We start from the raw sequence: 24480 nt of genomic DNA, 5'->3' as shown, positions 1-24480 counted from the left end.
ATACTTGAATTAATGCCTCAGGGAAGGCGACCTGTGACATGTGTTCCCAGATATTTAATATAAAGTACTAAATCGTTAAAACTTAGGTACCTAAAATACGTTTACCTTATTAATATACGTAACTTTACCGTCTTGTTACTATTATTATTATTAGGTACTCTCAATATTATTTCGTTCACCATTAAACCAATATTAGTTCACCATTAATACAAAGACTTCCCAATTAAGTACAGGTTTAGTGCAATTTTCTTCCATTGTTCTCTATTTTAGGTAAATGAAATAGCTACCCAATGTAACACAAAGAATGGTACCGCAAATTATGGTTTCGCCATCTGTGTTCTCTACGCATCAGCGTGATATTCAGGAGAAAATTACTTTCATATCATAGTTTTTGTTCCGGCACGCGTACGGCGCGAGTGGAATGCGCTCGTGACGATCGGTTTCGCGCGCAATCATCCTGCGCCATGTTGTTTTTGCTGTCAAAATGACAGCCCTAAGGCCTATTGGTCAATGGCCGAAGAACTACCGCATTTTTCTATGTTTTTATGATAATTTGTAACGTCAATTAAACAAATAATATTGTTTGAATATTGTAAGTGTTATTTATTCATAAGTCACGTATAAAAATAAAGAGATTAATATACCTACTTAAAATTTTTATAAATTTTTCGTTAATAATTTTAAACATACACTTATGCGACCCAACAGAACATGTGGACGTGCCAGACATATGTATTATATAGTAAACCAATGTTGCATTGCAGCCATAGCTTAAATCCTTAAGAGAATAAATTGATGTCTATGGACCGCGAAGGTTCTTAATTTAATGGCCAAGCGGCCACGTCGTGCATGAATACGAAATAAAAGAATGCAAAGCAAAATTGCAAATTACATTATACCAATCGATTTAGAACGGATATTTATCGCGTAAATCATCAATTAAACTTGATATATGTTCACTAGAAAAGATTAACGCATGCGTTAGGAATCTTCTATCTAATATGAAGAATATGAAAATGATATCTATTATATAAGAACAAACCAATTTTGTCGCTTGTAATACAAATATAGCAGGTGTGTTTTGTCTATTATTATAGTGTGTGATGTTGAAGGCAATATTTACTAAATACAAAAATATTTTATTGACATGTCTAGCGATAGCAATCCAGTCTTCGCGTTAAAATTTATTGTAATGAAAAAGATAATAGAATTAAATCATAACTAAACCAGTCTGAGCTATAGAAGAAAAGTTAATCATCTAGATAATAATGATACTTATGACATCCTCTCCACATGCTCTATGCTTTAATTTTCTCTACATCAGATATCTAGTGGCTTCACGTGGAAGGAGGCGGGCTGAACCTTAATTACTTATTACACGCGAAAGAATGTGGTATAGGGCTACGGTACGCTTCTGGAGTAACATGAAGACCAAATTAAACGCATCTTGTTCCATTTTATACTGTATAAGCGATTATTCAAGCCATAAAACACCGTATTATCCCTAGATAAGATTCATTGTCAAACAACTTTTTCGAGTATTCACATCTGTGGGCCGCGTAAGTCGTTTTAATTTTTTGATTGCAACATGTAATTTGCAATACTCACGTATACCAATTGCTTGAAATTACTCAAGTGTAATTTATAAGGCACCGTGAAAATATTCTTTGTTGTTGAATAAAGCATTTTTAATGTAATAATCTTTCATGTTTATACAGTATGTTAAATTGTGTGTAAGGACTGCGGACTAACCGAAGTTTATTAAATTCGGCCAAACGCACTTAACAAAATCTTTTGTGCGGTGATGATACGGACCAGTTTGTTTGCCCGCTATATTACAAAAAAAATAAATGTTCAAAATTATTACGCACACATAGCCTACTCATATTCACGGGCATGGTTAAATAATTTCCTATAAAATCATTCATGAGGTACTTAAAATAATTCAAAAAGCACATTAAAGGTTTTGCTTCGAGCATTCAGCTGACTTGATTAAAAATGAAAAGTTTTGACACAAATTTCCCATAATTAAAAATTTCACGACGGCTCAATTTCAAGACCACAATTCCCGTCCTATTTGTCTTGTGGGCAAAGTAAGCCTTGTTGTTTTATTATGTGTAGACGTCACACAAGTTGACTAAAGTATTGAGTAAAGTAACAATTTTATTGTTACCTTTACAATACTTGATGATAGGTAAATCATTATTATATTCTATTTGTATTTGGAATTATGATTTTACAACAAGTCGATAAATACAAGAAAATAAAAAGAAATTACTAATCTTAAAACTCACTCAGTCAACGACGTAGGTATTCATTTATTATTTTAGATACAAATGCTATGTTTTACATTGACATGATTGTATAATAAAGGCAGTTAAGCTTAACTTTTAGTTTAGATGTATTTAATTCTAGCTAAAACTACAAAATGGTTATAAAAGGTTTTATGTGATCAAACAGAGCTGGTCATGGATCGAGGGCTTTGTCGGCACGTACGCTTAGACCGCATTTACCGCAAAAGTATCGGAGGCGATGACCAGCCCTTGTTTTTAGTGCAATTCTTGCGGCTGCGGTAACATTAAAATATGGGCGCTCTTCCTGGGACGTTGGATTACAATGAATTTAAAACAGAATAGTATTTGTTATATGCTGCTTATATAAGGGTTTTTGTAAAATTTTTATGCACAATATGTAAACTGAAGTCCTTTTTTAAAAAGCTTTTAAAATATTAATTTAAATTAAAAATAATGTAAATAAACGTAATTAATTTTACGTCAATCCAATCTGTAATACATTTTACCACTGAATAACAATTAATTATACCATCGTAATGAATACTAAAAAGACATGCGGTAATTTAACTAACACCAAACCGTACTCTACCAATCCAATCCCGAGATTATTTAACATAAAAATCATTGACGAATCCACTATAATTCATTTACAGCTACTTCGATTTATAAATGTCATATTCTCGAAGCAGTTACGCAGGCAAGTATGTAATTATGAGAAAATCCTGAACACATAGGTATTTAACACCGCTACTCGCAGACAGACCAATTTACAATGATTTCCACTCGGCCTGTTCCTTTATTAGATCTCTTACTTACCTGACAGTCAATATAAATTCTAAGATAATTGTTGCATGTTGTACTTCTGTTTCTCATTTAGAAATTATGTTTATTCACAAAAATATGTAATAACCTTAGAATTGTTTTGAATAGTATGTCTAGAATGTACGTATAACTTCTGACTATTGTAAGAAGACTTCATAAGTATTCTGAATGCGAATTTCATATAGCAACAATTTTTATATTAATAGTGGGTACCTTTATATACGACTAGGTAGTCGAATCCCTGGTTCTCAAAAATGTTTTTCGTTATTCCAAAGTTTTAACAACATTTCTCAAAGGAAAAATTTATTTAAATCCAATACGAAATCTTTTATTTAAGTGCAACTATATCGTTTGCGCTGCACGTATGACGTATCCACATACAGCAGCCATGGAACTGGTTTACCAACTGCTAATTTTTATCCAGACGTCTCGTCAACCTCTGAAATATGGCGTATTGTACGCTGTATGAGCTTAACAATCACTGTTGCAACTGCACACTTCGCCCCAACCATTACTATTCTCTGCCGAAGTATAAATAAATACTGAGGAGCTACGTATCCTTTCCGATTATATGGTAGGATTGTTTTACGTGACATTAAACTTAACTTAGGTGAGGCTGTAAGTGCTTGCGGAACGTATTCTTAAACCTTTGCAACAAAGTTGATAACACTGGTATAGCAAAAATTACGAAGAAAACTATTATCGCTTCGAATTCGTTGAAATGAACAGAGTATAATAACAATCATTGTATAGCAGTATGATAAATTCTTCACGACGCTTCAACTGGGTATTATGATTTATTAGATTAGTACCTTATCAGTTTGGCTGTTAAAAATAAATAGAAATTGATTCAAAACAATGTTACCGTGCTCCACTTGCTAACTATTCACTTTCTCTCATCTTCAGTTGTCATTTTCTCATGAATTAAATGAACTGCTGGTCCACGTACAATCGTCGTGTTTACAATTATTACGTGCCTGTCATTGCCCCGTTCGAAACAGAAACAACATGGAATTGATTGCGTGTGACTAGGTAATGCTATGCATCCACGCTTGTCAGACATTCTTGCTTTCGATCGCCTTTATGTGGGCGAAATTTTATCGCTTACACTCATTTTAGTAAAACAAAGAGCTGAAAAAAATTTGCACGAGTCGTAAGATGCTATACGAAATAGGGAGGGTGCTTTTGTGTTTCAGAAACGACTGAACTGACTTTCTCATTATTTATAGCTGCTATTTCCGCTTTTGATATAAGCACTACTGAGTACTGAGGTCACAATATAAATATGAACGTTTGTCATATCGATTAAATTTTTTGGGGCATTGGCTACATAAAACTAAAATTATTCATCTATCAAGGTCATAATATTTCATATATTGTATCAAAAATAAACTTTTGTTTATTATGTTTTAGAAAAATTGACATATACTCGTATTTAACCTAATAAGGTTAGAAAGTTTATTTAAGACTACAATAGTTAGATATTGGTTTTCAATACATTACTTTTTGGTTTTGCAGGGTAATGCGATTTCATAGCGTCTTAAATGGCAGTTAATACTGAATGGTTGTATTTATTGTTTGTCGCTAAAGAAACGGCTATTCTTTAAGATCTTTACATAGAAACAAAGTAACAGAATATGTTAACAACGGTGGAACAATGCATCTACAATCAACATGTGTTGCAGCCGCCTACTCCGACCCCCACATCTACGCTTCAACACAATTTGAATTACATGACTTGGCCGTGTCATTGTGAAGAACAAGTATTCGGTACTTTTATTTTCGACTTTATGTCTGCTGACATAAGGGTGCGAAATAGATAATCAGCAATCTTGTAAGTAATAAAATTTCGTTCCCGAGCGTAGGTGTTAATAATATGATAAAGAAATTCAATAAATGGTTTCTCAGCGGCCTTACAATTGCGTTAATATTGTCATAAAACTGAAAAATACTTGGGAGTCTAAAGTGTGCCTTCATCTACCTAACCTGGGACCTAAGAATGTTGTAAGGTAGAAAGAGTAATTTATTTTAATGGTTTCTCTGAAGAAATTAAAATAGCGAAGAAAACATGCAAGTTATTGCAAAACATTAATCATGGCAGTAACATTATTGTCGCGTGCTTGAAGGTATATAAATGTGGTGTGCTATACTAAGAATGCCTTTTCAAGTCCACAGTGGCATGTAACATGGACCGTAGCTAATACGAACTAGTCAACACCATTAGTCTTAAAGTACAAAATACAAATAAACTTAGTAACAATATCCTTTAGTGGAGCATAATAACGGTGAAGCTGGTCCACAGTTTACCTTATTTATGGGAAAGTAATTAGGCTTCTAATGGAGATTAGAGTATGAAACACGCTTTTACGCAGTCCATAGATTAAGGTATCAGAATGTAAAACTAGAATGTAATGTTTTATTGCAATTTATTGATATCCTCATAAAAGGATTTTAAGATATTACTTATGCCATCCAACGACCTTTATCAGATAGAAATTGTCTTTAAATTGATTTCTAATTACTTAATCATTTTATTTATTTGAAAAATTTATAAGTACCTCGGAGAAGTCGCGCTGCGACATGTTCTTCAGCTACATTATTTTCTTTGTATCTGAAAAAGAGAAATTAATGTAAGAGGAAATTACATTTCAAAAATCTTCTGTGTGTCATATCAATTAGTATAAAAAAATCCTCAAAAATAAAAAAAGTATTACAAACTACATAAAAATGCATCATCTCAGTTGGGTATAAAATGTCTGTGTTATGCTTTGTACATTATGCTATAAATAGTTATTTTTGAAGCCATTTTGATCGTGTTATCTATAAATAATTAAGTATATAGCATTAAAATAAGTATTTGTTTATATTTTCATTTACAATGTATAAATTAACACAGAAAATACATATGTAAGATTGTTGCATGATGGTACCAGTTCATCGAAATATATTCAATTATGAAAACATAATCTAGTGAAGCTGTTGGTATTATTACAAGAGATTGCGCGCCACACCTGACACGGGGCAAGCGTTTTGACCCGACGCATGTTTCATAGACGATTTTGCAAAATACGAACCTTATACTGGTAATATTGTGAAATTTGTATGTTTAGCATAGTGTTGCATATAATGCAATAAACATAATTTTAGTGTAGGGAACGTATGGCATATTTAAATTGATGTTCACGTAAATTTACAAAATACTAAATTGTGTACCGTATAACGCTCTGTTTCTTTATAGGTATATAAAATATACTGTTTATTTTATTATTCACTATACATTTATTCATTAATACATATATACCATCGTCTTTTTGGCAATTCGCTTATAATAATATTTATTTTATATGATGGAATATTCTGTCAAGCAATATGGAGGCATACAGTAGTACAATGTTTTTATCTCATTGTAAGATTCAAAAACGTCTAGACAATATCGACATAAGTTGTTTCATTTCAATAAAAGTCAATAATAAAGTTTTGGTAAAAATGCAGATCCTGTTAACACGAGATGACGATTTGCAATCTCTCACAGCATAGGTAGTATGTACCACTTTTAAAAGTCGTTACTCACTTTTAATCTCATAAAACAAAAATTATAATATGCACGCGGCAGCCCTAAAATAGTGTACCAAGCTGCTAACAACATGGCGTATGTAGCTCGGGCTCGTTCCACCCACGTCCCACACCCTTGCACGATTAATCTGTCTAAACGTCTTCGATGAATAAACAAAAAATTTACTTCGAAAAATGTTAAATAAGCGATGAAAATTGACAATTTTAGACATTATGATACTGGCCTCATAATTAAGATTAAATGAAACAGTGCCACTGAATCAAGTGCTAGTTAAGCTAAGCTATACTATAACATACACACAGCTGAATAGTTTGTTTGTTCGGACGCGGTTATATCAGGAACTTTCACCGTTACATATGTACCTTGTAATCCGAGTGCTATAGGCTATATGCCTATTCTGTACTTACTACTGGCGAAGCGTACCTACTACAGCTGACCGGTAGTTAAATATTAAAAAAAATTCTTTAATTTTTTATACAATATGAACAGTTTTTATCAATATTAGAAGCTTAGATATAATTATTGTGATCTAAAATTGGTGAAACGTAAAAAAAGTGTTCAACGTACGAGCATACAATATACGTTAAAAATATTAATGATGAACGTTTTGATTACGCAATTAGCTGATGATTTATGACTATCAAATTACCATGTGCACGTTCACAGACACACAGACAGATAAAAAGTGTTAATAAAAATCCCAGTTACCAATAGAACTTGTTTCGTTCAAATTTCCTGCTCTACTGATTATATCTCCCTGTCGTTGGCTTCCGTCAAACTTGGAAATTCAAATAAATTAGCCCGCGGTAAAAGCTAAACACAGGATTTTAATAATCGAAGCCTAATCAACATATAATTTAAGTACTATTAGTTTTAGATTCAAATGAAGAATCAATGATCTATGAATAAATTACAACTTTTGACGTCAACGCAATAAAGTCCTACTGTGTTTATAGGCACATTTGAATTTTTATATTTTATTTAATTCGAACAAGCTTTAAATGTCTTAATTAATTAGCTTATATTTTATAAATTTGTTGTTTTTCTTATAAATTTTAGCTTGATACGATGATATTAGGTCAAAATTAAAATTTCTAAGTAATTAAAAATAAAGAAGCAGTGTTGGCACTCATACATCATCCGGTGAATGGTTCGATTTGTTACTAGTAGTAAGTAGGTAATATTTATTTTTACGTTTCCTTTGCTCTGATTTAACTAAAACTTACATTCAATATATAACGAGGTACTTAAATATTATGAGAAATAAAATTTACATATACACGTTCTGAAGGTATAACGATGCTAATATTTCAAATTTCTGTAATTCATTCAAATATGGTTATCTATGACATTTGAACATTAATAAATTAATTGGTTAATAGAGAGGTTTGCCAGTAGGTTCCATAGCCGCATATAGGTTTCATTAATGGTTAGCCTCTCTTTAAATTCTTTTCGTTCTGCGTTAAAGACAAAAAAATAATGTCACTAAGGAATAAGATAATATCATATAATAGTTTTATATTCACGATTAAAAATATTAATTTAATGGGCACAATTACGTATAGTCTAGTATTATGTTATCTGTGGTATATTTTAACTTTTAACTTTTTTTTTCCCCGGTGCGAGCTGGCCCATATCGTGCCGAAGCGTTGTCGACTACCACATACAAGACTTCTTGTAACTATTTGTTCAAGACAGGACTCTTTAAGATTTCTTCTTTTTTAGAAATTAAAAACTCTCTTGAGTCTCCCCGTGACCACGCTCGCTGTAAAGTGTTCGAAACGTCGGGTTAATAATATAATGAATTAATCGCTTTGAATTTAAAATCCGTTGAAAAGTTTCTTCTTTTTTTTTTAATTTTGGTTGTTTCATACATAAAAAAATAACATTAAAGATACAATATGTGGGTATTATGTACATAGAATAATTTGTAGTAACATACACAATGTATAAAAAAATATATACTTAGGTTACTTGTACTTATTATTCTGTGCTTAGATAGAGTAAGAGTGAAGTTACAGATTTTTTTATGTATCTAATATAGATGTAACAGCAGTGTTTAAATGCTTTACGAATTCTAATGTAATATTTTAAGTTTGATAAAAACACGTAGTATGGGGTAACGATACATTCAAACAAAACTTAACAAATAACATTTGATCAGAAGTTGCTTAGAGATGCACTGATAAAAATAAATGATTAATCCGGTTTATGTGAGAAAGTGTATATTCACAAGATAAATCATTACGGGCTCTGGCTTCCAACGGTTCTTAGTAAGGAATTTATTACACATTCTAAGAACTATCATTCGCTTTGCGTTTGCCAATACGTTGGGAATTTATACCATATGTAAGTATGTTATTATTTAAAAAAAATACCACATTTATGTTGTAGTCATGGTTATAGGGCATCAAATATATAGTTCAGATTAGATACTCATTTTTCATTTTATTTATTTATTCTTTATTGTATATAGAATTAAGTTAAATAATATACCTAATGAAAAGTTACAAAGGAGCATTGAATACAACTGGCAACCGACATACACAATTGATATTATGCTAATGATGGTTTAAGAGTCTCTTAAATAGTCAGCATAGTAAAAATAGGGTTCCTACGAGACTTGGCTATAAATCGCGATGCTGACAAGATTTCCTTTATGGATGTGTCATCTTTATCTCATGTTTTAAACCCATACCACAGAATATCTAGTACTATTAGTGGTATTCAACTTCTTGGACTATCTAGATTTTGGTATTTTCATTTTTTGTGTTATTTTCATGCATACAAAATAAATAATAAAACGTAAATGAAATCATAATTGTATGACTACAATAAAAGTGTTTAAATGTAATAATGTTAGGCATGTATTCTACTAATTTAAGAAAAAGCAGCAGCATTAACGAACCTATCCAACTATGAAAGAATTTTTGAAATAAGCAAACAAACTTTTATACGTTTATATTATAAAAGTATAGGTAGTATAGATTTATTGAAGGACTCTTTAATAAAACTGCATGCACAGCAATTTCTAAAATAGTCTATAAAAATTGTGTGGAATGCAAATCATAAAGGAGATAAGCGAATGTGTTTAATTTTACAAATTACTTTGTTTTATACATTATTTTATATATCCAATCATGTCTTCTAAACATAAAAGATGTTAATAAAGTTGTAAAAGAGTTAAGAGTGGAATATCATAAACTCCCTGTTTATGATTACGAGTAGATAGATATACGTAAAGAGATAATTAAAGTAACTAACCAGCTGAAATTGATTTATTCACGTCCTACATCATGTTGGTAAATGGTGTTGTATAAAATGCTATGTGTTGTATAAAAAGATTTATTTTTTTATTCTAAATTAGCAATGGAATTGTTTTAGAGTACGAGTAATACAAAATAAAGTTAAATAGGCGTACTTCGTGTTCTATAAAGCTACTAGCTGCACGCCCCGGCTCCGCCCGGGTTGTCATTTATCGTAATTAAAATTATTTAAACTATCCTATCTCTCAAGTTGGATCGAACTGCACATGGTGCGCGAATTTTATTATAATCGGTGAAGTGGTTTAGGAGTCCATTGAGGACAAACATTGTGACACGAGATTTATATATATTAAGATATAAAACACGTACGTATGTGCTTGGGTAAAGAACAGAATATTAATAGTGTAATATTAATATTGGAAAAAGAAATAAAGATAAAACTTTACGCCTATATAAGAAATAAATAAATTTAATTAAGTGGCATAAGTTCTTTTTTTTTTTTTCGTTCTAAATATAATATTGTGTAATATTAAATTGTAACTTTTGAACAAATGAAATAAAATCGCAGAATGTGTGCAGTATTATCCAACTTGAATAATAGGATAATTAAATCTCCATTACAATAAATAACAGCTGTGACTAGCAGCTAGTTGTAATTTTTATTTCCTGTCAACGCCAGAAATGTAATATACAAAAATATTAAGATAATATATACACCACTAGCTGTGACCCGCGGTTGAAACCGCGTAAGCCTGCTGCGTAACCGTATCCCGTAGGAATATCGGTATAAAAAGTGCCTATGTGTTATTTCAGTTGTCCAGCTATCTACGAAGCAAAATAGTATTATTATTCACCAATAGATGTCAGGAAAAAAAAACACGAATAAAACACGAATATGACATTTTCTAAAAAAAAATCCTAGCTAGATCGATTTATCGCCCCCGAAACCCCCTGTATACTAAATTTCATGAAAATCGTTGGAGCCGATTCCGAGATTCCAATTATATATATATATATATATACAAGAATTGCTCGTTTAAAGGTATAAGATATATACACCATATATCACATTAACAGTATTTAGCTGTAAATACGTAGATTCGTTGTTTTCTTTTATAAACGTTAATACAAAAAGCTTAACCTACATAACAATATATATTTACTAAATCGATTATTCTTCATTCGACCAAGTATGAGGCATTGTTAGCGCACGCACATATTATAGTCTATTGAATTGTAACTAGTTTGAAACTAAATTAAAACAAAAGATCATTTACTCAATACCCTTTTTAGGTCTAACATTTAAATACAATATTTAATAAAATGAAATGCAGAATTACTGGTCTTGGTTGCAGTCATAAATTGTTAGGAGATGCTCAAATAATTTATTGCCAAATATATTGTTAAAATATATTCCACGATGATGTTGATTCTTTATGACACAATAACAGAGCGTGGTCTAGTATATAATATATCTGTAGCGTGGTGTAATTTTAATTTAAAAGCCTGTATAATAACGTGCTAACTGATTATTTGCATCTAACAAAATTATATTGGAATTCAATGCAGCATGCACTTCAATATTTGAAACCCACGTTTTATATAAAGCTAGCTGCACGCTCCGGCTTCGCCCGGGTAGTTACTTGCTATAATAAAAACTATCCTATCTTTTAAGTTCTGTCTTAATCTAACTGCACCTAGTGTGCAGATTTGAGTAAAATCAAATGTGTGGTTTGCGAGTCCATCGCGGACAAACAACGTGACACGTAGATTATGTTATATATTAAGATTCTGTTAGCCTAAAGACAAAAAATCATCATCATTTTTAACTCAAAAGTATAACGGCACATCATTGCATACAAATGTCTATGACGCTTAACCTGACAGGAAACTTTTAATAGTGGCGCACGTGTGTAATATAGTGAAATTCGGTTTGTTAGCCTGAAGCTATTCCTCTTAACCAGTAGCCAGATGGGTAAGATTTGAAATTCTAAGTGTGTATGCTGCCATCATTAGGCGCACGTGAGGTGGCGTGATTGTGAACAATCTGAATATATTTTTTCCACCTTTGTTAGGCCTATTGTTCATTCTACGTAATGTGGGTACGTAATACGCATATGAAGGTAATATTTTAATGGTGCGTTCGTAAGTCGTTAGTCACATCTGTTGAGTAACTGAGAATTGTAACCAAAATTATAGAGACGGCGATTTTCTGTAGTAGCGGTACACCTTGAGTAGGTGTAATAGTAAAAATTGATCTATATTGTTTTAAAGAGTAGTTTTTAAAGTATGTATGTACATTCTGATACTTTACACGACAATCATACAGATTGTCGTGTAAGAAGAATTCCAGTATTTTATGAAATTCCTAAGAAATTCATAGCTTTCCTCGTGTCACTATAGTTTTAATGATTGAAATTAATAGGTATAATATAATAAGCACTTTATTTATTTTCAGGTAGAATGCATATGTTACGACTTTAAAACGATGTTATGTACGTGAAAATATGTCCGGCATGTAAGCAAACCATTATGCAGTTTTTCAAGATTTGCTAGTATTTATTTATATTAATGTTTACCGTGCAATGAAATAATGTCTTCAAAAAACGATATCCAGATTGTCTTATTGTTTTACATAAAGATATGAAATGTCATATCGTCGATATAAAATGTTATAGTATCATTTAAAACGCAAAAAATTAAACTGAAATTGAAATTAAACTAATATGTATTTTATTAATACTTAAGAATCAGTCGGTCCTTTTTATCTGACCAAAGGGGCGTCGTTAAAAGCTGAGGTTGAGACAAAAGAGTAAAGATAACAATTATCCATAGGTTTTATTGAGTCCCACAGAGGTACTCGACCGTCACGCATATCGGATCTCCGTTCCGTAATTATTATGTTTGATTACCGCACGTTTGGAACAAAATATTCTTCGGCGAGTTCTCATCACGTCTATTGTGCGAGTGGAATTCGGTGGAACTAATAGATACTAAATTAACGAACGACACGTCGCTGTAAAGCCGATTATTTACGCACGATACATGGAATCAATAAAGCTCTCATAATGAAGGACTAATCAATCAATACGTGTGACCTCTGTATCTTTACTCCTATAGGTGTCTATGAAGCTGATATAAATCAATTTCTTTGAAGTACAAATTAAAAAGTTCTCGTTAATGAAGTCTGGTCTGTTCAATATTACAATTTATCTATGCTATTAGTTTGGGTTGTGTTACAATGCTTTTCACACATAAATGTTTGGTCGAGATATTTAAACAATAATAGAAAACCAAATTACACGGCTAGGCAAACTAAGTAATGAAAAAATTTGAAAAATCATAGTCAGCTGGAAAATTGCTATAAAAGTATAAGAAGTACATATTTACTTAATTACATAAATATTTACATTGGCATAAAATATATTTTTACATATTAAAATATACCATTTGTAATAATATATTAGTATACAAAAACAAAAAATATATAATATTGCATTTGATGAAGGAAACATTCGAATTAATGGAATAGTATTTAAAACAATCTAGGAGATCACTTTACAAGTAATGAACGCTATTATTACACGTCAGTGTGATCAAAGTGAGCACTTTTACGTGTACACATAATAAATATCCTTCGGAGGCATGCGCGTGCGCACCCAGCCCGCGGCGAGCCGCTCTTGATGCGATGATGGCTTATAAAATCACATTGCTACCTGTTACGATCGTCTAGAAATTAAAATTGTAATTTGCATTTTATTTTATGCTTGGACGGAGAACTTTTTACAACTCATTAACAGTAGTAAATGTGAGTAAAATTTGTTTATTTTTATAAAATTACCTTATGTACACTGATATTTTCAGCGTAATTTATGAATAAATTTTTGATGAGTTTCAAAAATTACAATAATTGCAGTTAATATAATATATGAAGACTTTGGGTCACTGAGCTGCTAATTCAGTCAGTAATCTATAAAGATTTGAAGTAAAAAATCGACATCAACAAAATTTATTGATATACGCAAACATTTATTTTATACAAATTTTCAGTGAATCCGAAAAGATTTCGTGTTAATGATGTTTGATATCTCAAAAAGTAATAAAAATTAACCATTGTCACTTTATTACACAATAAAACCTAATATAACAGTTGTATTACGTAAAATTCTCAAGAAATTGTAAGATGGTTGCCTCATTTAGATACAATACGCTATTAATTAAAATTAACTCAAACTTGACTCGTGGGCTAAGCTCTAGATAGCGACTGAACTTTGCGCGCGTTTAATTCGTTTTGTAAAACGTTTGTAGAATTTTACTTAACCACTTGCAGAGTGTTTTTATGGATAACATATATATATGAAACACATTACATTCTAGTTATTATTTTGAAGTAATATTTCGTTAATACTGATTTTCAAATCGAAGTTTTCCTTATTCTGTTTAATGTTTTCGAATCATGATAAAAACACAAATTATTTTCATCTTATAATATATTTCTATGCCTATTTCGAAAAGCAAAATAGACTTTTCAACGTGTAAATGTAACACAGTTTGAAATCGTGGATAGAAAAACCTATCCTTATAGATAGATATATACATACATCGTATGGAAAATGCTTACACATACACGATTCTTAAGGTACAATAATATAACTATGCACACATGGATATAAAACAAGCCTTATCTACACGCGGTTTCACTCACTTACTCATAAATCTTTATGAATGGTGTTTAGCGCTTTCATATAGAGTTTAATGAACTTCTACAAATGTCAAAGCTGTATATATCCACGGACAACATAGTTAGCGGGTATACCTTTAAGTTTTATATATCCCAGGTATATAAACTAGTTATGTTAAGGTACAATAATACCGTACGTTTAACATTATTCTTTAACACACAAAATTATCTCAACACCCCAGTAATGCAGTTATAATGATACATACCATCCCAACCTTTGATTTAGACCAATTATAAACCCATTTCTTGGTTTGGAACTCGATTGTTACACTCGGACAAGTAGACCAAAAAAATGATACCAATCGTAGACACAAGCTCTATTTGATTAGACACTTTTAAAAACGTTTAAACACTTGAAAACACTGTTTCTGTAGTATCACGCTGTATTTATTTGTATTAGATTGAAATATTTGAAAAATGTTTGAATTTAGAAAGTTGTAACCGAATATGCATAGCGATAAGCATGCGCAAGCGCAGCCTCCGTTGCACTGACTGCCGGCGCCCAGTGCTGCCAGTTTATACTTAGACATCGTAAAAGCCTACTTTAAAATGGTAGATTTGTTGTTTCTTAATATATTTGAAAATAAAAAAATTTGCACACAACTTTCAACTTTAATTTCAGTATTCTACACAAAATTATATGATTTTTTTTTGAATATAAATTCAATATAATAAAATTAAATTTATTGTGTCCCACTATTTGCTAAACGTATTTACTGTCGCTGACAGTGTTGTGTTATATTAACAATTAATTTTTTCACGAAAATAATTTTGATTGCAAACTTTGAAAACTATAAAACGTTTCTTCTACTTTTTTTTCAATTCTTTTGATTTATTTATTTCATATAAAGTAGAGGACATATTATTAATAAGCTTAGTTAATCTAAAAAAATAAATAGTATGAATAGATAAATTATTAGAAATTATGTAGTTAACAATGTATATTATTGATGGTACGAATAACATTGTTGTTTATTTTTTATTTGCTGAAAATATCTACAAATGTTTAAAATATTTATCAATGCAACGCAAGAAAAGAATCCGTTCAGTAAATTTATTATTCCTTCCATAATGGTAAATAGATTTACAAAACGGGCAACATTATATTTACATCTACTATAAAGTACGAGCAGGATGCTTATTGCTGTCTCACTCTTTGCGCCGGAATGTGACCCGCTATCACCTTGAAGGCCGTAAGCTTGCGGTCGCTTCAGTAGAAACAAGAGCTTTGAAAGCTTATTACATGCATGTATTTCTCCAATATGATATTACATTTCTGAATATTGAAATCTAAAGAAAACCATTTCTATATTTAGATAATATTGATGTGCAAATTTTGTCTCGATTTAAAAGCAATATAATAGATTTGTAAGACTAGTTGATGTCCCCGACGTTCCCGTTAAATCAACATTTCTTGCGGTCATATTAAATTCTGCAAGAATTATCGAAGTAGGTTTTCGTTAATTAGAGTTAACTTATTCATTTATGACATTGGCATTGGCTTTATGGCATTGGTATTTATTGACATTGGTATTATTATATTTATTTACTTTATTCCAGAAATCCTTAGGCGTTTACTTAAAAAAAATCGCCTATAAAATTATTGGTGCCAACTGTGTATTTAAAAATTGAATCTCACTTTAATCCAGGCGTAATCATTTTATGGTTCATGCATACAGTTCACACAAATATTAGATATTATATAGGTATGTGATGGCCATATATTTTTTAATTACTAATGAAAAGGTAAGATGCCTATTAATTTATTTGTACGTCTGCTACAACGTTTTGAACGTATAACGAATCCGTTGCTTAGCAACATGATTAGCGTTTGACGTTTCTATGACAAAATAAACAACGTTTGACAAACGGAGACCGTTTTCTTCCTAGAAAATTTGAACTGATTTTATGTAATGCTACATATAGCGTGATTGAAGATAGTTAACTAAAACGGTTTGGCCAGGAAGTGAATTGAATGTAATTTAATCAAGTGACTGACCTCATGCTCCAATTCTGACCGTTTTAGCGCCTACGCGATCATAACCGAATGCAAGGTTTTTGCGAGTAACCAACGACCAAGTATAGTCATAATTACTTGAGGTCTCATCGTGCACAGTCAACCGTGAAATATTATTGATCTCACGAATTAGTCACCTCATCCTTTAAAAATATTTAAGTCGTTTGTTCTATATAGTAGCAGGTACGTCACGCAATTTGTGTATTTGTTATATTGCGTGTTTGTTTTATTTAGTTTCTTAAATGTTTCATTGACAAGCTCTATACTAAATAAATTGGATTAACAATGAATTTCTAACATTTTTAGACGATGATACGATCAAAACCTCAATGGCAGTTGCAAGCTCTGGCAGCGCAAAAGCGTGATAATGAGCTGCGTCGTGCAGAAGAATTAAAGAAGGTAGCCAATTATTTCGAGAAGAATACAAACAAATCAAGACACCATGAACAGTGGACAACTGAAGGATACTACGAAAAGGCTAAAAGAGAAGCTGAATTGTTAAGTGAAAGAAAAATAAGAGCAGCGTAAGTGATATAATCTGAATATTCTTGTAATAATATTATTGAATTATTCATATTTATTAGTTTTCTAATCAGGTATATTATGCTGTACTTTATGACTGTATGTATGTATATAATATTTATGTTTGAATGAACAAATCCTCTGCTTATTTTGCTCTTATAAATATAATAAACAAAATCTTATGTAAGCTCAGCAAAGGCAGATGCTCCATCATTTGATACAGTTAAAACTGTTTACAACGGCATCGTTTAGAACAACACATTGATTAAAATGACCAAAATCTGGGGTCCCGACTGAATTGTCAACATAACAACATCATTGGCTGTTACGACACTTGGTTTTTACGACCAAATATGAGTAGTCCCTTCAATGTTTTTATAACAGATTTTGACTGCATTATCATTTAAATTTCCGTGTATAAACTATTCTAGTGTTAGATTTGTCAAACCCAGGAGACAATTATTTTCCAAATATCTATTATAATTGCAGTGTGTAAATAAAAAAAAATAATTATAATACTTAATTTTGCTTCAGGCAATTGGAAGAAAGACGGAAGAAACTTGAATTAATGTTGTTTCAAGAAAATATGCAATATCAGCAGGAGTTGAAAGCTTTGGCTGCACAACCAAAATTATTTAAGAATGGGTTTGTATATATTTTTTTAAATAGCCTGTTGATAAAGTTGATTGTATTTATTACTTTTGAAACTGTGTCAGCAGTTTTTTTAATGAGGTTTTGTTGGTTAATTTATAATTGTATTAATTAAATTCCAAGTAAAAACTTTATATATAATTGTATTAAATAAATTCTAAATAAAAATCTTAAATATAGAACAACATGGAATCCTTCATTCTTGTGTAAATAAAACTTAAAAAATGCTTTAGTTAAAAAATGTCTACATTCTCATATACATATTTTTTAATTATTTCCAGTTCTTATCTGAACAAAGTGCCAACATCAACTCTCCAAGAAATAAACCAGGGTATAATGGAAAAAGAGGAGCAACTCAGGAAACAAGAAGCCGAGTTAAAGTTGTATCATGCCTGGCGCCTGAGGCAACCAGAACTGAGAGCTGCTTCCTCTTATATTGCTAATGGAAAGCTGAAATCAGCTTGGTAATAACTTTTTAAATTACAGTCAAAATCTGTTATAACAACATCGAAGGGACTAATCATATTTGGTCATAAAAACCGATTGTCATAACAGTTGTTATGTTGATAACTCAGCTGGACCCCAGATTTTGGTAATTTTAACCGATGTGTTGTTCTCAATGATGTTGTTCTAAACAGTTTTAACTGTATTTTGCATTTAAAAATTTGATCTATTAGTATAAGAGATCCATTTATTGGACTATCTTTCTAAAATAAACTTCTTAATATTTAAAAGAAACATTCCTTATTTCAAGGTATAAGTAGTTAAAATGTAGGTTATGCATTCTTGAGATTCATGAGAACGAATTGTTAATTAATATGATTCAAACATGAAAACTGATTTTACTAAATACTATTTATATATTAGTCACAGTTTCTATGTATAATAATGTCTAATGTATTGTTCATTAATTATTTTCATTTTCCCTATCTCATCAGGCTTGAACAAATTGTGGAAAAAGAAGTACAAAAGAAAAAGGATGATGAAGAAACTCGCAAGATATTGCAAGAGAGAGACGAGGCTTTGCAGAAGCAAATTCAATTAGAAGAGCAAAGACTGAGGGAGAAAGAGCTGCAAATGAGGGTATTCCCCTACTTCCTTCTTCTTATTTTTAATCCTTCACTAACATGTCCTTAAAGTTTTCAAATTTTATACTACATATTATACTTCAGCAATATTATCGTGTTTTTTATAGCATTACTTATTACAAATTTAATGCAATAATTCAAATGGATAAAATTTATAGCAATAATGTATGTAAATGTTTTTGTATGATTTTTTTTCTTCTCAGTTCTCTATGAATTAGTAATTACTAGTCCAATATAATTGTAATGAATAATATACTTATTTTTTACAGGAGCTCAGAAATAGTCTTGAAGGACAAATAGCAGAGTTGAGTGAGAAAGAGACGGCTGTTAAGAAATTGCGAAAACTTGAAGAGAAAGAAAGAATTGTACTTGATGAACTGCAATTTATATCAAATGAAAGAGAGAGGGAGCATGTAAAGCTTGTGGCAGAAAGAGATACAAGTATAATCAATATGGGTTTACATAAATTTAAGCTCAAGAAGAAAGTATTATGTGTTTTGAATGAAATAAGCTTAGACTTGAAAATGTTAGAAAGAATTAGAAGAGCGGTAATTAAGGTAATCTTTTCTAAAATTTCAGAATTTTAAATTATTTTGTATAATTGGAACATATGAGGAATATTACTTTACACATTGTAATAATGTTTTGACATTCTTTTTTTCTACAATAGTTTTGTTTATTGATTGAGTTAAGAGAAACAATAGTTCCGAGTTGATGAAACGTTAAAAAACATTTATACATGGATATTATTACAGGATCTGGAATCGGATAAGGAGAAATGCATAAATCATAAGCGGGTCTTAGATGCGGCCTTGCACGAGTTAGAAGAGCACAGGGAGAGAGAGCGTCAAAGACAGAAGAATATTGAAACAATGTACGATGGAGAAGCAAGGCAACTCAATGAAAAACAAGATATGGTATGGATTCATGAGTCTAATGCAGTGATCTCTAGGGTGCTAAATTTAAAGGATATAACTATTAAATAATATAAGGATATAAATATTAAAGTTTATTTTACAAGAAATACATGTTTCAAATGAGGAGATCAAAACAAAATTTTGACCACATTATTATTTCATTATACCACATTATTATTTCATTATATAGCTTTTCTTTTCTAACAAACGGATAATATTCAAATAATAATATAAGTTCAACCTAATTACAAGCATAATATACCTAATAATAAATCGCAAATCTTAAATATGTATTGAATGCCTATTATATTTGTAGATTATATAATTTTTAAATTAGCATAATAAATACAATCTGACGTTTGTTTTTGTATTTTCAGCTATGGGCTAAAGAACGTGAAGCTCGTAGCAAATTAATGCAGGAGGTAATAGCGACTTTGAAGCGGCAAATTGAAGAAAAATTGGAAATGAATATACAGCAACAAAGAGAAAATGTTTTGGAACGAGAGCAGATATTAGGCCAAATGGACAATTTCCACCAAGAAGTGCGCGCTAGAGAGAGGGAAACACAGGTTGGTAGTAAGAACAAACTGGGTTATTAGAATAAAATGCAATATTTCTTTATATTAACTAGTTGCGCCCTGTGCAAGTCAGTTACCCGTTGGAATATCAGGATAAAAAGATGTCTGTGTGTTATTCCAGTTGTCCAGCTATCTATGTACAAAATTTCATTGGAATCGGTTCAATACTTTTTGCGTGAAAGAGTAACAAACATATATACATATACACTTACACCCATCCTCACAAACTTTCGCATTTATAATTTTAGTAGGATTTAGGATTATTTGGCCAAATAAGAATACTCCATAATTAATTATACCTTGTAATATGTAACATTTTCTTATCTAATAAAAATATGATTTCTAAGTCTTCTTTGCTAAATTTTTCTTTTTTTTTAGTATTCCATAAATTGATATACTTTAACTAACTCGTAATTTTTTCTAATGTATATTTTTTCACTTATAGGAGCATCATGTGGATAACATTTTAATGTTTAATGTTTGATATATTTTATACATAAGTAAGTATAACATACAATTAATTCTTTACCTAATAACTAATCTATTATAAATGTTACAGTTAAAGAACACTTCATATTCTACTATAAACACACTTCAGTCGCAACTGAACAGTCTCAAACTACAAAGGGAGCAGATGGACGCCATAGCCAGCAGAGAGGCAGAGTTGAGAGAAGCGGCGGCTAACGAGAGAAAAATTAGAGAAGAGATTGCTAGAACGCAACGCGAAGGAAATGCTCAAGCTTGGACATGAATTCCGTTTAAAATGAAATTATTTTTAATTGTGTGGTTTGCCAGTTTCATCCTCGCATTAGTTTAAGAAAACATTGCAATTGAATTTCGAATTTTGACCCAGGGTGGAGTTGGTGAAGATGTTTTTTTGCCGCTAATTGTGAATTTAATAGTTACGATTAATACATTCGCGTGCTATAAAACGCATAATAACTTATTTTTTAATTTTTTGAGAACCTGATTTCGTAAAACAGTGTTTTATTTGAGCCTTATATGAGTACGAGCCTATTATGACAGTCCCTTTCACAGTCGTTTTCATAAAATTCATTTAAATTTAAAAATAATTGAAATGTTTTTTGTTTTTGTTTATAATGTGCTATTTTTTCGATCGATGATATTGGACCGCCCTTATACATTTTTGGACAAAATGAAATGATTTGTGTTATCATTTTATACAAAGATTATTTAACGTAAGTAAATATTTATTGATTTAAAAAGAAATGTATAAGGTTCCTGATGATATTTATATCAGTTTTGTAAAATACAAATACCTGGTATTCGGCCGTTTCTTATAGATAAGCTTATTTTGAATGAATTATATTCATAATAGATTTTCTTGTACGTATCTGCAAATTTATGTATGATGTGTACGCTTCTGAGGCTGTAATTTTTGGATTATTAAGCAAAAATGTATTTATTTTAATTAATTAATGAGTTTTTTTTTTTATTTTAACGTATATTTGATGCAGACTGAGAATACAAAGAAGTCTTATAGTTATACGAATATTGTTAGACTTAAAAAGATATATTTTTGATAATGGGCTTACTCATTACTTTTGTATGAAAAAGTGTGTGATTGACGAGTGATAAATAAATTTTTGTAAAATATAATAGTTTTTATGTACACAAGTATATTCCTATAAAAACAAAACTAAGCTTTATATTTTTTGATGGGTAATCACTTACTACTACTTACTACTACTTTAAAGATGCCCAAGAGCTTTAGGAAATACACTACAAATGAATAGAAGGAGTGGAGAAGCGATAATCTGGCGCCCATCAAGACAGACAATAATGTTACAATCGAGCACGCTTCGTTATTTATTGGGCCAGCTCGCACCGGGGAAGTAAAACAGAAAACCGGTGTGAAATAGCGGCATGATGCTGTGTTTTGTTCGGTGAGCCGGAGGCCCATATCATTTTCCTTACCCTTAAAACCTTTCCAATTTGTGGTCTATTTTCTTAAGTTTTTTTTTCAGCCAGATGTATACGAATAAATAATATAACATTTATTCTATATATAATAATATTTTATAATCTTTGTTATATGTTTTCTGTGTTTATAATACACGTTTTCTATCTGTCTATACCGATTTGGCTTAAATTGGGAATTAATTAAATATCTAGTTGAATACCTAGAATAACATATATATTTATATATAATTAAAAAAAGAATAAAAGGCGATAGTATACAAAGGCGATGATGGTTTTTGTTTTGGTCATGGCCGTAAGTGGAACTGCGGAATATAAAATTCAAAATAGAAAACTCTTAATTCATGTTATCGTATATACTGACATCTAGTGATTCTCTTAGCAACTAACTCGATTCATTCACTCTTGTTCTTTAAAGATACTGTGTAGTACATTTTTATATAAATAGATGGCGTTGTATTATAAAATACATTATGCTTTGCAAAAGCTCTCAAATGTAATAGATAATATAAGTACTTATTTTAAATTATATCGAATGTAATATATTGCAAAAAACACGCATAAATAGATCTTAAAATATGACAAGCACAGTGTTCGTCAGTTGTACTGACACTGAAAATATACTTAATTATTGAAAATGTTTAATAGGAACCATATAATATTAACTACCACTTAATACAAAGTATAGAATGTGTATGTGTCAAAATATGTATGTTATGCTTGCCAACATCATAAAATATGTACATAAATAAACTTATTATTAAATCCAATAACATCATTTCATCACAATAAAATAGAATCATTAGAAGAATCAAATGTGGTGAAAATATCAAGGAAAAATATGTATATTGATCATATCATGTCACAATAATTCTATTAAAGTAAAAAGCTCATTTATATCATAAAACATATAATTTTATAAAACTGAAAAGTTTTCAATTTTGCATAGAATTGAAATTTTTAATTTAAAAGCCGTGTTTGTTGTAAACTTAAGAACAGCTGCTAAATGGATTTAATGGTTTTTTGATTTGTTAGATTTGTCAAGTTAGGATAATAATTATGAAATTTTAAAATTATCAATACAGGGCGAGCAGATGATTTTTTTTACATATAGATAAGAATTATCAATCAAAATTGTTTTGCAAAAAAAAAAAAAAAGGTTCGCATATTCAAATAGGCAATTAAAACATATTATTTTAACAAATTAACTTATTAAAGTGATTTAACGACCCTTACCCGACATTACCCTCATAGCAGGCTTGTGTCCCTGCAGTGGGAACATTATAATGTATGGGCTGATGACGAACTTATTAAATATCCATGACTGTATTTGAAGTTTAAGGTAGTTATATTTATCAGAAGATAAAATAATATGATGTATGTCAGTACAAATATCAGAAAACAAAAAATTCATCCTAATTGTATGTTAAATATATTTTTAGATAGTAAAGTAATAAATAATAAGTTCTCTTAGCTTATCTTTGTTGTAGACAGTAGACTGGATTGTGTAAACCTTTGATAAAAATGAGCTGATTTTTCAATAGCTTTAATAACCTACTGATGCGTAGGTGATCACACAAACGGGCGCATAATATGACATTATTATTATTTTATAATTAATACAAATGTAATCACACACATTTTCGTATGTATATCACTTTGCCTTTAAGCGATACATTCTTAATTCTCTTCCCGTTTGCTTTGGGTTCTAATTGATGCTTAACTGAGACGATTTTTTCAGAATTTGGCTTTATAAGAGCAGCCCCAAAATGCTAAGTCTACTCATATTGTGCATAAGAAATAGGTACATATACCATGATTAAGTTTCTAGCAATTGTTAACTGCAGCATTTTTTAAGCGAGGTACGAGGAACAGGTAACTAATGGTAGTCTACTCTGACCGATCAGCCATTAACGATGAGTTATTTCTGAGAATATCTTGAATAAGTGAAGTCCCGTGTGGGGTATGGGGCAGATGATATATATCTGTTTCACTGAACGATTTTCTTTAGGGATAAGTAGGTGATCAGCCTTCTGTGTCATGCCAGACCGAGACATTATTTCTTTGTG

General features: G+C 30.6%; 2 protein-coding genes across 3 annotated transcripts in view; one reads left to right on the top strand and one right to left on the bottom strand.

Annotated features, from left to right (window-relative positions):
- The window catches only part of LOC119835627 (tetratricopeptide repeat protein 28), a 51552-nt gene extending 36363 nt beyond the window's left edge, over window positions 1–15189 (bottom strand). The window contains exons 1-2 of the mRNA XM_038360571.1: window positions 14904–15189; window positions 5675–5727 (exon numbers count right to left, since the gene is read on the bottom strand). Coding sequence (XP_038216499.1) covers window positions 5675–5698 — 24 coding nt within the window. The 5' untranslated portion in view covers window positions 5699–5727; window positions 14904–15189. The remainder of the gene's footprint in view (window positions 1–5674; window positions 5728–14903) is intronic.
- A 1343-nt stretch (window positions 15190–16532) lies between these two features.
- Window positions 16533–22085, top strand: LOC119835050 (trichoplein keratin filament-binding protein). Of its 2 annotated transcripts, XM_038359666.1 has the most exons (10): window positions 16533–16650; window positions 16724–16897; window positions 17021–17238; window positions 17771–17881; window positions 18169–18351; window positions 18826–18970; window positions 19245–19532; window positions 19731–19892; window positions 20270–20461; window positions 21030–22085. In XM_038359666.1, the coding sequence occupies exons 3-10, from the start codon at window positions 17024–17026 to the stop codon at window positions 21219–21221; spliced, it is 1488 nt and encodes a 495-aa protein (XP_038215594.1). In that variant the 5' UTR covers window positions 16533–16650; window positions 16724–16897; window positions 17021–17023; the 3' UTR covers window positions 21222–22085. The 2 variants fall into 2 exon arrangements, with proteins under 2 accessions (XP_038215594.1, XP_038215586.1); XM_038359658.1 differs by having other exon boundaries at window positions 16533–16897.
- Window positions 22086–24480: the final 2395 nt, after the last annotated feature.

The sequence above is a fragment of the Zerene cesonia genome, chromosome 2 (assembly GCF_012273895.1).
Source record: "Zerene cesonia ecotype Mississippi chromosome 2, Zerene_cesonia_1.1, whole genome shotgun sequence".
NCBI classification, from domain to species: domain Eukaryota; kingdom Metazoa; phylum Arthropoda; class Insecta; order Lepidoptera; family Pieridae; genus Zerene; species Zerene cesonia.
The sequence above is the reverse complement of the archived record's forward strand: the minus strand, read 5'-3'. Positions and strand labels throughout refer to the sequence as shown.